Below are 16,978 nucleotides of genomic sequence, written 5' to 3' on the forward strand. Positions count from 1 at the left end.
CTATAGAGAAAAATTAAACAGCTATGGTGACGTCTCAAGCCTGCTGGGGACCCATGTTAAAGTGGAATCACTCACCCTTCTCTCTTTCTGTTTAAACACATGCCTTATTCTTTTTTAAAAAGCTTCTTCACTGCTTCAAAAAGCTTTCCTTCCACACCATATTTTCATTAACACCTTCCAGAGAGCATTTCTTATCAACCCCATCACATGCTTTTTCCACATTTATAAATGTTACATACATATCCTTCGTTTCCCTTAGTATTTCTTGCACACATTCTTCAAAGCAAACACGTGACACATATATTCTTCACCACTCCTTAGGCCACATTGTTCCTCCTCCTCTTCAAGCTTTGTGAATGCCACCATCCTCTAAAATCACCACTCTCCTATAAAACTTAACAGGTACACTCAACAGTTTATACCTAAAGTAATCTGAACATTCACATTTGTCCTCTGCCTTTACACAATGGCATGTGCAGTGGCAACTCGACTAACACCTGGGGACATCTGTGATGGAAGGATGATGCAGGTACATTGGGTGGAAGGGTACCAGACTCCACCTGCTATGCATATGCAAATATAGTAGCCCCATCTTTGTTGAACACCTGGGGACATCTGTGATGGAGGGACAATGCAGGTTACGTAGAAGGATAGTTGATGAGTATACGAGATTCCATGTGTTAAGATGTGAGATGCAAGGAGACTGTAAGAACAGGTTGATGTCCCCATGGTCCTTACCGCAGTATGCACATGTACATTCCTACAGCAGGGACCATGAGACCTCATCCTTGCTCCCTTATGTTCTAAACCTCTTTTACTGGGAGTCCAAGTGTCTCGAGTCTACAGCAAAATGGACACCCAATGGAGGACTAACTGATACTTATGTGTTCCTTGGCTGAGGGGAAGTGTTAGCCTACATCCTGAAGGTATATGTCCACTTCCAGTATAACTGGACACTGAATGACTCAGATTACTTGTGTGTGTAGGGGAGAGAGAGAGTACTACCCAGACACAGCAGGTTGTGCATAGCATTCCAGTGATGGCCTTCTGCCCACTCTCAACCAAGGTGCTACCAAGGTAACATCTTATATTTATGTTATTTCATTCTCTCTCTCTCACACAAACATATACATGGTTAAGATGGGGCAACACAAGTGACTCCTTCCCTGTAAATCAGTAGTAGTAATCACACACACACACACACATTTTCATACATATATGCCATTTCCCATGCTAGCAAGGAAGCGTTAAGAACAGAGAACTGAGCCTACTTTTGGAAAAGTAAAAACTGAAGGGGAGGATTTCCAACCCCCACTTCCTCCCCTTTTAGTCGCCTTTTACAAAGCAGGGAATATGTGGGAAGTATTCTTTCTTCCCTATCCCCAGGGGGATAACACACACATTATTATACATAATTGCCGTCTCCGGCGTTAGCGAGGTAGCACAAGGAAACAGATGAAAGAATGGCCCAACCCACCCACATACACATGTACATGAATAAACGCCCACACACGCACATATACATACCTATACATTTCAATGTATACATACATACACATACACAGACATATATACACATGTACATATTCATACTTGCTGCCTTCACCTACTCCCGTTGCCAAACCACCAGACATGAAATAGCACACACACACATGCACACATCCCGATGTAGCACTAGAAAAAGAGAAAAAAGGCCACATTCGTTCACACTCAGTCTCCAGCTGTCATGTGTAATGCACCGAAACCACAGCTCCCTTTCCACATCCAGGCACCACAAAACTTTCCATGGTTTACCCCAGACATTTCACATGCCCTGGTTCAATTCATTGACAGCACGTCGACCCCAGGAAACCACATTGTTCCAATTCACTCTAATCTTTGCAAGCCTTTCACCCTCCTGTATGTTCAGGCCCCAATTGCTCAATCTTTTTCACTCCATCCTTCCACCTCCAATTTGATTTCCTGCTTCTCCTCGTTCCCTCTACCTCTGACACATATACCCTCTTTGTCAATCTTTCCTCACTCATTCTCTCCATGTGACCAAACCATTTCAATACACCCTCTTCTGCTCTCTAAACCACACTCTTATTATTACCACACATCTCTCTTACCCTTTTATTACTCACTCGATCAAACTGCCTCACACCACATATTGTCCTCAAACATTTTATTTCCAACACATCCACCCTCCTCCGCACAACCCTATCTATAGCCCATGCTTCACAACCATATAACATTGTTGGAACCACTATTCCTTCAAACATAGACATTTTAGCTCTCCAAGATAACATTCTCGCCTTCCACACATTCTTCAATGCTCCCACAACCTTCACCCCCTCCCCTACCCTGTGACTCACTTCCACTTCCATGGTTCCATCCACTGCTAAATCCACTCTCAGATATCTAAAACACTTCACTCCGCCAGTTTTTCTCCATTCAAACATACCTCCCAATTAACTTGTTCCTCAACCCTACTGAACCTAATAACCTTGCTCTTATTCACATTTACTCTCAGCTTTCTTCTTTCACATGCTTTACCAAATCTCTCCTTCTCACATCAGCGAGGTAGTGCCAGGAAACAGACGAAGAATGGCCCATCCACTCATATACACATATAGATACATAAATGCCCATATACATATCAACATATACATACACACACAGACATATACATATATAAACATGTAGACATTCATACTTACTTGCCTTCTTCCATTCCTGTAACCACCCCGCTCCACAGGAAACAGCATCACTGTCCCTTGCTTCAGTGAGGTATCTATATATATATATATATATATATATATATATATATATATATATATATATATATATATATATATATATATATATTTTTTTTTTCAAACTATTCGCCATTTCCCGCATTAGCGAGGTAGCATTAAGAACAGAGGACTGGGCCTTTGGGGGAATATCCTCACCTGGCCCCCTTCTCTGTTCCTTCTTTTGGAAAATTGAAAAAAAAAAAAAGCGAGAGGGGAGGATTTCCAGCCCCCCCGCTCCCTCCCCTTTTAGTCGCCTTCTACGACACGCAGGGAATACGTGGGAAGTATTCTTTCTCCCCTATCCCCAGGGATATATATATATTGGAAAGGATCACAATTTTGCGTGTGATCAAGATATTCCCTATGAGTCCACAGGGAAAATGAAACACGAAAAGTTCCCAAGTGCACTTTCGTGTAATAATCACATCATCAGTGGAGACACAAGAGAGAAATATAACAGTCAGTTGATATACATTGAAGAGATGAAGCTAGGACGCCATTTGGTAAACATGTTTACGAAATGGCGTCCTAGCTTCGTTTCTTCGATGTATGTCAACTGACTGTTATATTTCTCTCTTGTGTCTCCCCTGATGATGTGATTATTACACGAAAGTGCACTTGAGAACTTTTCGCGTTTCATTTTCCCCGTGGACTCATAGGAGTATATATTTAGATATATACACACACACACCTGATCCCCCACTTATGACCTATGCAACTTACGACTATCCATACATATGACGAGAAAAAAAAATAAATTGAAAAATATATGTGAATATAAAAGTTACGCTTGGTTGTATGTCCACCAGCGCTAACGGCTGCATGCTCATGATAGTGACTGTCAGATGATATCCCAGCATTGCATACATCATAGCATCTCTCGTCTGATTTATCTTTACTTCTTATCCTCTCCTATTTCATTACTTTCTCCCTTTATCATGTGTGCCTTTCCCTGTAGTCACCATGTGGTGACAAACACAAAATACATTTTTGACCAACTCCACATTCAGTGCAAATGGTTCAGAAACTACACTTACCATATTATCCAAAGAATTAAGCAAACTGGTCTGGCTTTCATATGGCCTATGGTAACTGCTTTGTACTAAGTGAATGTGAAAAGAATAAGGATGTCCTTGGTTAGGTATACACAAAAAGAAAAGTTAAAAAAACATGAGAAGACTATGACAGACTGAGGGTGGAGGAATACAATACCAGATAATCAGAAAATAGCCATGTCTGAGGAAAAGTATATCTTATAAACAAGTGACAGGACTAAAAGTTTCAAAGGGAAAAACTGGAAGTTTGTAACTTTTTCCACAGTAGTGTTACCTTCAACAATTAACACTCACACTAATGCCCTCAGGAACTTACATTTTTAGGCTGTGGTTTGTCCAGTTTTGACTGACTTGCAGTCCACCTTATTGCAAGGTATGATATGTTGAATCCAAATTACACCCAAGATCTAATTGTTTAGAAAAAAATTCAAGAATGCAGTGACTAGTGCAGGCAATGTCTGACTACAAAGAAATAGAATTTAAGACATTTCACCAACTTGCTCATTTGCAAAGCCACCACATGTACCATACATGTACCATACAACATGCAAGTGTGTGGAGTTTGTGCTTGACCCCCTTACCGAACACTGATGAATGACGTCACGATAAAACATGAAACACAACATGTAAATTAGAATATGCCTGAGTTCAAGACAGAGAAAATATATTAATCAAGACTGCTTTGCCAATGCAGTGGGCTGGATTATAATCTGTGGTATCTGTGGTAAGAAATCCTGTAAATAATATGCATATTTATGAAAAATTATCTGAAGGTGAAGTATGAATCATATATATAATATTTATTTATTATGCTTTGTTGCTGTCTCCCGCGTTAGTGAGGTAGCGCAAGGAAACAGATGAAAGAATGGCCCAACCCACCCACATACACATGTATATACATAAACACCCATGCACGTACATATACATACACAGACATACATATATACACATGTACATATTCACACATGCTGCCTTCATCCATTCCCGTTGCCACCCCACTACACATGAAATGGCACCCCCCTCCCCCCGCATGTGCGCCAGGTAGCGCTAGGAAAAGACAACAAAGGCCACAACGTCCACACTCAGTCTCTAGCTGTCATGTGTAATGCACCGAAACCACAGCTCCCTTTCCACATCCAGGCCCCACAAAACTTTCCATGGTTTACCCAAGATGCTTCACATGCCCTGGTTCAATCCATTGACAGCAAGTCGACCCCGGTTTGCACGCCTTTCGCCCTCCTGTATGTTCAGCCCCTATCACTCAAAATCTTTTTCACTCCATCCTTCCACCTCCAATTTGATCTCCCACTTCTCATTCCCTCCACTTCTGTCACATATATCCTCTCTGTCAGTTTAGTGGTTCCAACAATGTTGTATGGTTGTGAGGCATGGGCTATAGATAGGGATGTGCAGAGGAGGGTGGGTGTGCTGGAAATGAAATGTTTGAGGACAAGATGTGGTGTGAGGTGCATTGATCGAGTAAGTAATGAAAGGGTAAGAGAGATGTGTGGTAATAAAAAGAGTGTGGTTGAGAGAGAAGAGGGTGTATTGAAATGGTTTGGTCACATGGAGAGAATGAGTGAGGAAAGATTGACCAAGAGGATATATGTGTCAGAGGTGGAGGGAACGAGAAGTGGGAGACCTAATTGGAGGTGGAAAGATGGAGTGAAAAAGATTTTGAGTGATTGGGGCCTGAACATGCAGGAGGGTGAAAGGCGTGCAAGGAATAGAGTGAATTGGAACGATGTGGTATACCAGGGTCGACGTGCTGTCAATGGATTGAACCAGGGCATGTGAAGTGTCTGGGGTAAACCATGAAAAGTTCTGTAGGGCCTGGATGTGGAAAGGGAGCTGTGGTTTTGGTGCATTATTACATGACAGCTAGAGACTGAGTGTGAACGAATGGGGCCTTTGTTGTCTTTTCCTAGCGCTATCTCGCACACATGAGGGGGTTGTTATTCCATGTGTATATATGTACATGTCTGTGTGTGTATATATATGTGTGCATTGAGATGTATAGGTATGTATATTTGCATGTGTGGATGTGTATGTATATACATGTGTATGTAGGTGGGTTGGGCCATTCTTTCGTCTGTTTCCTTGCGCTACCTCGCTAACGCGGGACACAGCGACAAAGCAAAATAAATATATATATATATATATATATATATATATATATATATATATATATATATATATATATATATATCTTTCCTTTCAGACTTGTTTGCTGTATTTGGCATTAATGAGATAGCTTAAGGAACAGGTGAAAGAATGGCCTCATTTGCTCACATCCACTTTAATAACCCTCATGTATAACGCACCAAAATGAGAGCTCCTACCCACAACCATACCCTACAGACTTTCCTGTGAATTCCCTAGATTACTTCATATGTCCTAGTTCAGTCCACAGACAGGATGCTGCCTCCTATATACCACATCACTCCAATTCACTATTTTCCATGCACACCTTGCATGTTCAGGCCTCAAGCATTCAAAACCTTTCTCATCCTCCCTTCTTCTTGTTCCTTCCACTTCTGACACATACTGTTAACCTCTACATAGGTCCAAACCATTCAGCACATGCTCTTCAGCTCTCTCAACTATTAACTTATCACCATACCCATCTCTTACTCTATCAACACTCGTCACGCAACATGAATTACTCAAATGTTTCAATTCTAACACATTCACCCTCTCCTATACTTTGTGATCTAGAGCCCATGCCTCACATCTATACAAAACTGATAGAATTACTATACCATGAAATCTGTATATGTTTGCCCTCAAAGATAGTGATCCCTCTTTCCATTAATTCCACAGTACTCCCAGGACTTTTGCCCTCTCCCCCATCCTGTGGCTGACTTCTGCTTCCATGGTCCCAATCACTGCCATGTTAACTTCAGGGAGCAATGAAGAATGTGTAGAAAATAAGAATGTTATCTTGGAGCAAAAATGGGTATGTTTGAAGGAATAGTAGTTCCAACAATATTTTATGGTTGCGAGGCATGGGCTATAGATAGGGTTGTACAGAGAAGGGTGGATGTATTGGAAATGAAATGTTGGAGGACAATATGTGGTGTAAGGTGGTTTGATTGAGTAATTGATGAAAGTGTAAGAGAGATGTGTGGAAGTAAAAGGAATGTGGTTGAGAGAGCAGAAGAGGGTGTGTTGAAATGGTTTGGACATATGGAGAGAATGAGTGAGGAAAGGTTGACATACAGGATGTATGTGTCAGAGGTAGTGGGAACAAGGAAAAGGCAGGAGACCAAACTGGAGAAGGAAGGATGAAATGAAAAACATTCTGAGTGCTTGGGGCCTGAACATGAAGGAGGGTATGGATGGGGGGTGATGTGCTGTCACTGGAATGAATCAGGGTATAAAAAGCTGCTGGGCAAAACAATGGCAAGATGGGGGCCCAGCTAAAGAATGAGTGTAAGCAACTGAGGAATTCTTTCTGTTTCTGGTGCTACCTAGCTAAAATGGGAAACAGCAAACAAGCATGAAAAAGAAATGAAAATAAATATATGTATGTGCTATTGGACTCTGCCTGAGAATTGGATTTCATAATACTTTTAGCCTACCTTGCATAAGAGGCATAGAAATCTTTAGAAACAAGACATTTTGTATATACTAACATCTATTAAAAGACTTAACTAGTGTAAATCATATCATTTCAAACCAGTATGATACTTTCTTAGAACACAATGTTCATCACCACAGAAAAGTTCCACTCCTCACTTCAGAAAAGAGTTTTTTAACTACCATTCTACATTTCAACATATTTCCCACCATTAGCTCCACTCCAAATTTTCATGAAATGGATGAGGTGCCTACTACCTTCGAAATTATATCTTCAACCTCAGCTTAGTTTATTAAAGTGAAACATGGTTTCCACAAATACATAAGCATTCATAAATTTTCCACTTGTACACTAAAATGCTTAAAGTGAGACATTTTTATTCATGCCACCTCCACACACAAAATACTTACATAGTGGCTGATCCAAAACATCACATAAACCTTTATCCTAAGCACTAAACAATTCTCCCAATGCTTCTTAAATTTTTCCCAGCTCACAACAACTCCCATTTTCATTCCTTGCATGAATCTGCCTTCAACTCTAACTTCAGCTTTTCCACTACCATTCTTGCCAAAGTATACTCCAAAACACCTATACACTCACAAATTTCAGTTTTTCACCATGAAAATATATTACACTGATCTCCCATAACTTTTAAGAATTAGAATCCTATTTGCATTCATTTTCAGCATCCTCTCCATCATATATCACTATATGGCTCAATTCTAACCAGATATTCCTCTGATTTAGCTAATGACAAATTTATCTGAATACAGCAACTGCACCGTCTCCCTTTACATTTCTCCATGTTTTAGTATAAAAATTACCCCCACCTTCCTCTCCTTTCACACAGATGCACCATCCATACAAAGAATAAATAACCATGGTGCAGTACTTCCTTTACACCTAAACATGTAAGCTTTTCTAATAATTTCTTCTCCTATCATAGTGATGTGATACACACTCTTTGGTTGTCCAGTTTAACGCACTGAAACTAAAGCCTCCCATCCAAGACAAAGCTTAACTAACTATTCCATGGTTTATGAATGCTTCACATTTCCTGGTTCAGCCCACTGACAACATATAGCCACCAGTATCCTACATCTATTCAGTTCATTCTATCCATGCACACCTCATGAATATTCAGGACCTGATGCCTCTAAGTCTTGTTCTCTCCCTTCTTTCATCCCCTCCTTGGTCTTCCCCAACCTATTCTAGCACTTATGACATGTAGATCTTCATAGTCTTTCTTTGCTCTCCCTCTCCACATGTCTAACCCATTTCATCACCCTGGTCAGCTCTCCCCAACATGCTAGAGTTTCTACTACATTCCCCTCTTATACTTTCATTCCTTTCACAATCAACTCCCATAATTCTAACCTGTCCTCAGGGATTTAACACTCCTCAATGCATCCAAGACACACACACACCACCACCACCATATAACTCAATTCAGCCCCCATTCATTGCAAAGTCTACTTCCAGGTATCTAAAGTACCCCAATTCCTCCTAGTCCTACCCTATTCATATTTGCTCTCAAAACATCCTGTCTCACCTCCCTGCAGCACCTCATTACCAGACTTATGCTCAAATTTGCTATTTACTTTCTCCTTCAATGCATTCTCCCTAATTTGCAGCAGGTTCTGAAGTGTATGGATTCTTCCACCAAAGAGATGTCATCTGCAAACAGTAATTGATTTGCTCCCCACCCCAGCCTGAGTTTAATGAACACCTACCCTTTGCTCTTAGACCCTTGCATTCACCTTCCTCCCCATACTGTCCGTAAATATGTTAAACACCATAGTGACATTACACATCCTTCATCAGGAATCTCCCACCCTATTCAAGCACATACCTGACTCTCCTGATAAAATCTCTGCATTTTATAGCTTTCCATTTATCCCATATATTCTCTTTGTTACCCCTTTCATATGCTTCCTCCAGATCCATCAATGCCACATAAAATTAACTCTTTTGCTCTAAGTATGTCTCTCACAACAAAAGCCAATATCTATACCTGTCTACTGTATATAGCTTAAGTCCACCTCTTTACTGGCAATAATATATTGGAATAACCTTAAAAAAACAAAAACTCTGCAACTCTGTACTAATTATACAATCTACAATTCATTAATTATACAATGTCTAAGACTAAATTAAATAGACACTAACCTCTCTTGAGAGCAAAGTTAAGGACATCTTGCAATTCCTTCCAGTCAATCTCCAGGTCATCTCCTGCCACTTTCCTGAAGAACCCACGAACCCTTTCATCTGCCTCTGCTTCTTGTGTGTCATCCTGCCCTGGTTGCACCTTGAAGATAATGAATGAATCAATATAACAGTAACTTACCATGTCTATTTCACTGCCCTAGTATAAATATTATTACTGCAACAATGTAATCACTGTAAGTTGTGCAACTGCACAATTCAAAAACTGCCAAAGAGAAACAAATATAAATATAAAACATTTCTCATTCATACATCTACCTGAAGATTGAAAACCTTTATTTCAGTCTAAAATTGTTAATGCAGCATTAAGACTCACAACTGTGTATGACCTTTTTCTGTGGTTCTTCATCTACAGTTTTGAAATTACATTCTTTTATTTTAATTTATTGTTACTATAAATGCATCTTAGTTGCATACAGGCATATCAGTTTAGGTGGACCAACCAAAAATATTTCTTCCTACATAAATAAATTACTAGTATCTGACATGACAAACTGGACATGAAAATTGCAAACAACAAAAAATGCTGTCAGTTTAAACCACATGCCTAATTTTCAGCTTACAAAATAATTAATCATTCAATATGGGGATAGTACACAAGAGAATTAAACAAAGTAAAACCACATAAATTCAAAACTCAATTCAGACTTGTAAACCTAAATAGTTAATTTCCACCATTTTCAAAAAATGCGAAGTTGATTTCTCTTATGCACTGCTCTAGCTCATCCCACATCTATGGCTCAGGAGAGACATCTTGGCCTCGCATCACTTTTTATTCTAGGTCCCTTTTTATCTTCCTTTAACCCTCTCCCCCATAATACCTACCTAACATTTCCTACCAGGTGAAGTGTACAAAATAGTATTCAAAATACCTCGGCGTATGACTTATTTAAGGTTAGTTACAACTGAAAAAATAATTAAGGTGTATTCAAGCAATTAAAAAGGATAATTTAAAAGAATTATTCAAGCTAATAAGTCTGGATAATTCAAAAAGACATGTCTTTGAATGTTAATCATATTTTCTATGGAGTTCACAAAATCTCAAAATATAAAATTGATTTATTGCTTCATTATTTGTTGAAAAGTTTTATAATCATAACTTTGAACATGAATACTGGCCTAGATTTATATAACTTGAAGAAGCATATGTACTCTTTACTGTTCTTCTTTCAATGCATTATATTATAAATAATATAAAAAGTGAACACTGGGCATGTCGTTAAGAGCAGGGGGCCCATTTAGTGGCAAGACACACACCAAAGGGAAGTGGACCAATGTGTCTTGTAACTACCATTGGAATTTTGCCTAACTTCTGCTAAGCTGCTGAAGTGTGCAACATAGTATTGAAAATACCTGAGCTAATGACTTATTTTTGTTAGTCACAACCAAGGAAATAGTTAATATGATAAAGGTATATTCAGGCAATAAAAAAAATGTAGTTGAAGTGAATTATTCAGGCTAATGAGATACAAACTCATGGACAAGAAAAAATTCTTTGAATGTTAATCTCATTTTCTATTGAGTTCACAAATTAGTCTCCATAACTACTGAACTTCAGTGCCACCTCTTAGCCAGTAGTGCCTCACCCTTAACAAGCCATTGGCAGATGACAACTCTATCAAGGTGTTTACAGAGGCCCCAACCTAATATTCCTACTCACTACTACCGCCTAATGCTCTTGCCTGATGTTCCTACGTACTACTTCTACCTAATATTACTAACATTTAAAATATTTCATGATTTTCTGCTTCACAGTTATGAGGTATTTTCTAGCCGAGGCAGCATGATGCAGTGTTTCATACAATTATTTCATGTATATTAACTCCACATTGTGTATTATTCTAGTTTTGGAACAAAAAGGTTTTTGGAAATAGAACTATTACCCATATTTTTACAATTTTTCTTAGGAACTTAGATTTTGCTTCATAACCTCAGCACAGGAACTATTTCTCATGATTAATAGGAAAATTGGCACAAAATATTGTTGAAAGATTGTTAACTCATATATCTAAGCATTTAAATGATTACATTTGTAAACTACTTCATGATTTTTTCACTTCACAATGATTAGTTACCAGGCAAGAGGCAGCATTATGAAATATTTTTAATGATTATTTCGAGTATAGAAGCTCATCACCGTGTTATATTCCAGTTTTGGAACAAAAAAGTTTTTGTACTGAAAAATACTCTGAATTGTTACCTGCATTTTTTAGTATATTTCTTGTTACATAGATTTGTTTAAAACTTCAGTATAAGGCATATTTCTCATGAACACGAATCTGGATGAAATATTGTTGTACGACCGCTTAGTTGAGTAATTAAGCACTAACATTATTGCAATTTCTATTGGGATAAAATACTGTTTGGTCATTTAGTCAAACAACTAAGTATTCAATTTACATGATTACATTTTCCAAAACACTTAGTGATTTTTTTTACTTCACAATTACAGTCAACCCTCAATTTAATGGACTAATAGGGGAGAGGGGGACGTCCATTAATGCCGAGTCTGTTGAATTGAATGTAACTACCCCATGCTACGAAAAGCAAGTGCGATATGAAATGTGCATGGTGCGGTGTTTGAGATTTTTTAATCTTTTTAAATTATTATTTGTCTGGGACGTTAAATCCGAAATATATTAAATCATAGGTTTACTGAACAAGATATTTTCCTACTAGAGGCAGCATTATGAATTATTTTTTAAGACAATTTCCAGTAAAGAGGCTCTTCATTGTGTCATATTCCAATTTTGGAACTAAAGGATTTTTGGACCAAGAAATATCCTGAACTACTACCTGCAGTTTTTGCTAATTTTCTTAACTTTGTTTCATAACCTCAGTATAAGACCTGTTTCTCATGCTGAATACAAATCTAGGGATGAAATACTGTTGTAGGGTCATTGTGCAATTCAGCCTTTTAAAATGATTACACGTTAAAAATACTTCATAATTTTTCTATTCAGTTTCTAGGTATTTTCATGCTAGAGACAGCGTTATGCAATATCTTTTATTAGTATTTCAAGCATAGAAGCTCCTCACTGTATTATATTCTAGTTCTCGAACAAAAAGGTTTTTGGATGAAAAACAACTGTTACCTGCTTTTTTTTTTTTTTTTTTTTTTTACTATTTTTCTTAGGGACTTAAATTTCCTTCATAACTACAGTGCAAGTGCTATTTTTCATGCTGAATATTTATCTGGAGATAAAATATTGTTGTAGGGTTGTCAAGTTGTGTAATTAAGCCTTTAAATGATTATGTTTCAAACACTTGATGATTTTTCCAGCCAGGGGCAGCATTAGGAAATATTTTTTATGATTTCAAATATAGATGCTCCTTATTGTGTTATATTTCAGTTTTGGAACTAAAAGGTTTTTGGACCAAAAAAAATACGGTCAGTTTTTGTTGGAACTTTGATTTGCTTCAGAGCCTTAGTGTAAAGTGTAAGTAATGAAGAATTGATAAAATAAGTCCAAATTTATGAGTGAATTTTTGGGTGTAACACCATTCACAATGACAAGATCATTACATAAATAACAAGACAGAGTTCGTATGACAAACATTGTAAGCACACAGTATGATCACCATTATAAGAAATCTTGCAGCAACATTTAAGCATTCCCTTCTCATTTAATTTTTTCTCTGATATTCATACAGATCAGGTATACAGAAATCCTCTGATTAAGTGTAAGCTGGCTATATAAAGGACTGACAAAAGAGTAATGAGATGAATTAGGGTCAATACCTGAGTCCAACACCAGGTCTAAGTACTGGAGGATTGAGAAACTGGTTTAGAATTAAACCTTTGGGTCTGATACTTTTCAGTGACAATCAATTCATTAAAAAATTACACACCACAAAATTTGCACCACATACATTGTAAGCACACGGTATAACAATCGTTAAATAAAAAATCCCACAGCAACACACTTTTTGGCAAGCAAAAGTGGACATGCATTTTCATCAAAACTGCTTCCAGCCAGGTAAGTAGTGGCACTTACTTTTCGCACAAAAGAGCTTCGGAATTTGCCTCGTGCTCGATGCTCATCCTGTACATGTGAAAAGCTAAAGTAAAGTATGCAAACACAGAGGTAACAGCTACCAGGAGTGTTAGTGTTGCAGCAGTCATATTAAGCTATATAGCTGATACAAAAATTTTAAAACTATTCAAGCCTCTTTAAAATATCAAATATACATGGGATGTATTGAATATTGACAATGTGGGCCAGAAATTAGTTCAATTATCCATAAAATGATGCAAATGAACTAATGAATAAAGCATAGAGGTACAACATTGGGAACTACCACTGCTTACAAGAGGTTAGTCAAATTATGAAAACAAATCTTACTATATGCACTTTGAAACTTACAATCTGTATCTTATATGTACAGGTGTCCCCTCAATAACTGGATAAAAAGAAATCATCCAATTCTTTCATCAACTTCAAGTTCCCTGTATAATATACAGGAAAATCTTGTGGCCTCTCATCCCCATCTCAGAGCCATATTCTTACCACCAGAACCAAATTGGCATTTTCTCTTAATTCATACCATAAAACACAAGATCACTGGACAGAACAATCTGACAACAGGTGATACTGGTTACCTATACCTATATGGAGCTTATACTGTATGTGAAAATAATTAGAAGTTAAAAATACAAAGGAGCTTGGCAATCAATCAACAAGTGTAAATGGTGATCCACGTACAACTTTGGATCCTGAAAATTGCTGCCCCATATTGCAAAGCTTCCAATATTTTATCCATCTTTGAAATATTACTGTAGTTTCCCAATATTTTACCTGTTTAAAAAACCAAATTTACTTGCAGATCATTTATTTTTCATTATTTGTGCTCTTTTGAGATCCTATGTTTATCATAATCTTGAGTCCAAGCTATCGTATATTACTCAATCAAAAGAAATAGTTTATACTAACTACAGCTTTGAGTGATTTCCCTCCTTGGACTCTGCCTGCATATGGTAGCACCAAAACCAATAATTCACCTTCAAAGAGGCAGTAACACTGCTACCAAACAGAAAGGAGAAAAGCATCACCATGGACTTTACTGGCCAGAAGAATCCTAACTTACTCTGCTCCTGCATGAACCCCAGCTACAAAGCTGCAGGGTTCTAGAGTAGCATATACACTTTAAACTGCTGTGAACAGTAATACAAATGAATCTTTATTCTTTCGAGTCAAATTTAAACATTTTTAGCAAGAGATGAAATGAATATGATGCAATATCATTTCAGCCATTTCTAATGTATGAACTTTGTAAAGAATTTGAAGAATATTTCTGCCAGCACCAGCCTGCTATTCTATATAAATAATTGTGTAAACTAATATGGAGAAGCACATTACAGAGAAAAAGCAATTTCCTGATAAAAATTTCAGAGTTGTCTCACTATTTACAAGAAGTTATAGAGACATTAGCACAGGCTAACTGTCATGCAGCAGTAAAACGCATATAATAAACCTGGAAATGTATAATTCGAAAGTTTATGTCCTCAGTCAATGGGAAATCAAGAACACAAGTATGGATGCATTCATTTGAGAATAATGTCCTGAAGTCTCTATCTACTACTCTCTATAGTGATTAAAATGATCACCCAATTTTCTCACAGAACAACCTGTTGAATGTATACACCAGTAAGAAGTATATATATTTTTGCATTTTCCTATATAAATAATTTTTTATATCCAATATGGATATAAAGGAATTCTAGTGCCAATTTTGAAAATATATTACCTCTAGATACTGAAAAAGTTATAGAATGTTTAGCTCAATATTTTTTGGTATATTAATGTCAGGAGAAGAGGTTAAAGTTTACCAGTCATGTTGGGGCACAGTAACAATGAAACTGTAGTGAAGGTGGCTTTTGAGCCGATCTGTACAGATAAAGTTAACAATCAATGGCCAGTGGTGTTGGGGGCACAAAGAATTAGTGAAGTGAGGATGAGGCTGCATTGACGATGACCTTTGGCTTGATCCATACAGGTCACCGTCAGAGGCCAGTGGTGTCAAGGTGTAGGGAGGACGATGGTATGGTGAAGAATGCCTTTAAGTCGAAAACCAATGGTACAAAGTATAGTGAATACGTGTTTGTTGAAGACATTGTGAAGATATACCTAGATATAATAGAAAAGGAAATGACCTCAAAATGAAGAGTAAAAATCTAAGAAAGAATAAGTTATTTGGCTTTCGTAAAATAAGTACAAATAAGTGAAAAGCAAGGGTGTACACAAAAAGTCAAGGCAATTACTTGTTACGTTAAAATCTTATTAGGATAAAATTTCATGAAACTTACTGGAGATAACGACGAGATCATTATTGATCAAGTCAGAGAAAGGTAAAAAGAGCAGTCATATACCTAAAAAAAAAAAAAAAGCTAGGGGTGGGGATGGAGTAAAAGGAAAGGATGTAAAACAGACATTATATTAATTGGAAAATGCATAGGTATTATGAAAAATTGGTAGTGTGGCTCACGATTCAATAAGGCAGCCACTGTTCTACTGCACACAGAAAAGTTAAAGTAAAAATGACAGAATTATAGAAATAAATTCTTTATATCTGAGGAACAAGTTGAATTTAAGAACATAAGTGTGTACACCATACTTTAGCAAGTCATGGGTAAAATACTAAAGAAGAAAAAGTAAATCTAAGCTTCATTTTTTATCTTGAAGAGGCATACAGAGTATCCACCCAAACCCAGACTAACTGCTGCTCAAGGTTGTCAGGTTTTAGTACAGTAATCTGGGAGCAATTCCACATTCCTCTCAAACCTTAATGTATTATGGGTTTTGGGAGAAAAACTAATCATCATTCATTGCACTACTTGGCCATATCTAAAATCCAAAGAAGAATCTCCCTCTTCCTCTTTCTCTCTCCCGTAGCCTAAACATTGGTAGGAATTCCAGGTTTAGGAGCATCAGGTTTGAGAAATATACTGCAGGTTAAAAGGAAAGTGCACCATGCAGTTCTGACCCTCTTGTGTAATGACCTATAATTTTTTTTCTATTTCTAATCTGCATATAATCATTTACAGTTTCATCACTCAATCCATTTCAACCATGTTCACCCATATCTGACCCTCTTGTGTAATGACCCATCAAACGTTTATAAAGATTTGGATTTTGCAAGCCTTTAGTTTCATCCCTGGATGATCTATTTGAACGATCTAACACCCTTACTCTAAAACAGTAATTCACAGCTTTTCAAATATGCTTTTTTGCCTAGCTTCTTGGTTATGGCATATAGTTCCTCTAATGTTGCATCTCATGATTAACTGTTCACTGTTGATATCATCCAACCAATTTAGAAAACTAGATGTG

At 37.4% G+C, this 16,978-nt stretch overlaps 1 protein-coding gene across 31 annotated transcripts in view; it reads right to left on the reverse strand.

Annotated features, from left to right (window-relative positions):
• Nucleotides 1-16,978, reverse strand: part of LOC139751502 (calpain-A-like) — a 244,635-nt gene that overhangs the window by 13,521 nt on the left and 214,136 nt on the right. For 27 of the 31 annotated variants that reach the window (XM_071666965.1, XM_071666969.1, XM_071666983.1 and 24 more), the window contains 2 exons: nucleotides 13,646-13,693; nucleotides 9,591-9,729 (listed from right to left, as the gene is read on the reverse strand). In XM_071666965.1, the coding sequence (XP_071523066.1) occupies nucleotides 9,591-9,729; nucleotides 13,646-13,693 (187 nt within the window). The remainder of the gene's footprint in view (nucleotides 1-9,590; nucleotides 9,730-13,645; nucleotides 13,694-16,978) is intronic. The other 4 variants (XM_071666981.1, XM_071666980.1, XM_071666979.1 and 1 more) reach the window with 1 other exon arrangement.

The sequence above is a fragment of the Panulirus ornatus genome, chromosome 11, assembly GCF_036320965.1.
Source record: "Panulirus ornatus isolate Po-2019 chromosome 11, ASM3632096v1, whole genome shotgun sequence".
NCBI lineage: Eukaryota > Metazoa > Arthropoda > Malacostraca > Decapoda > Palinuridae > Panulirus > Panulirus ornatus.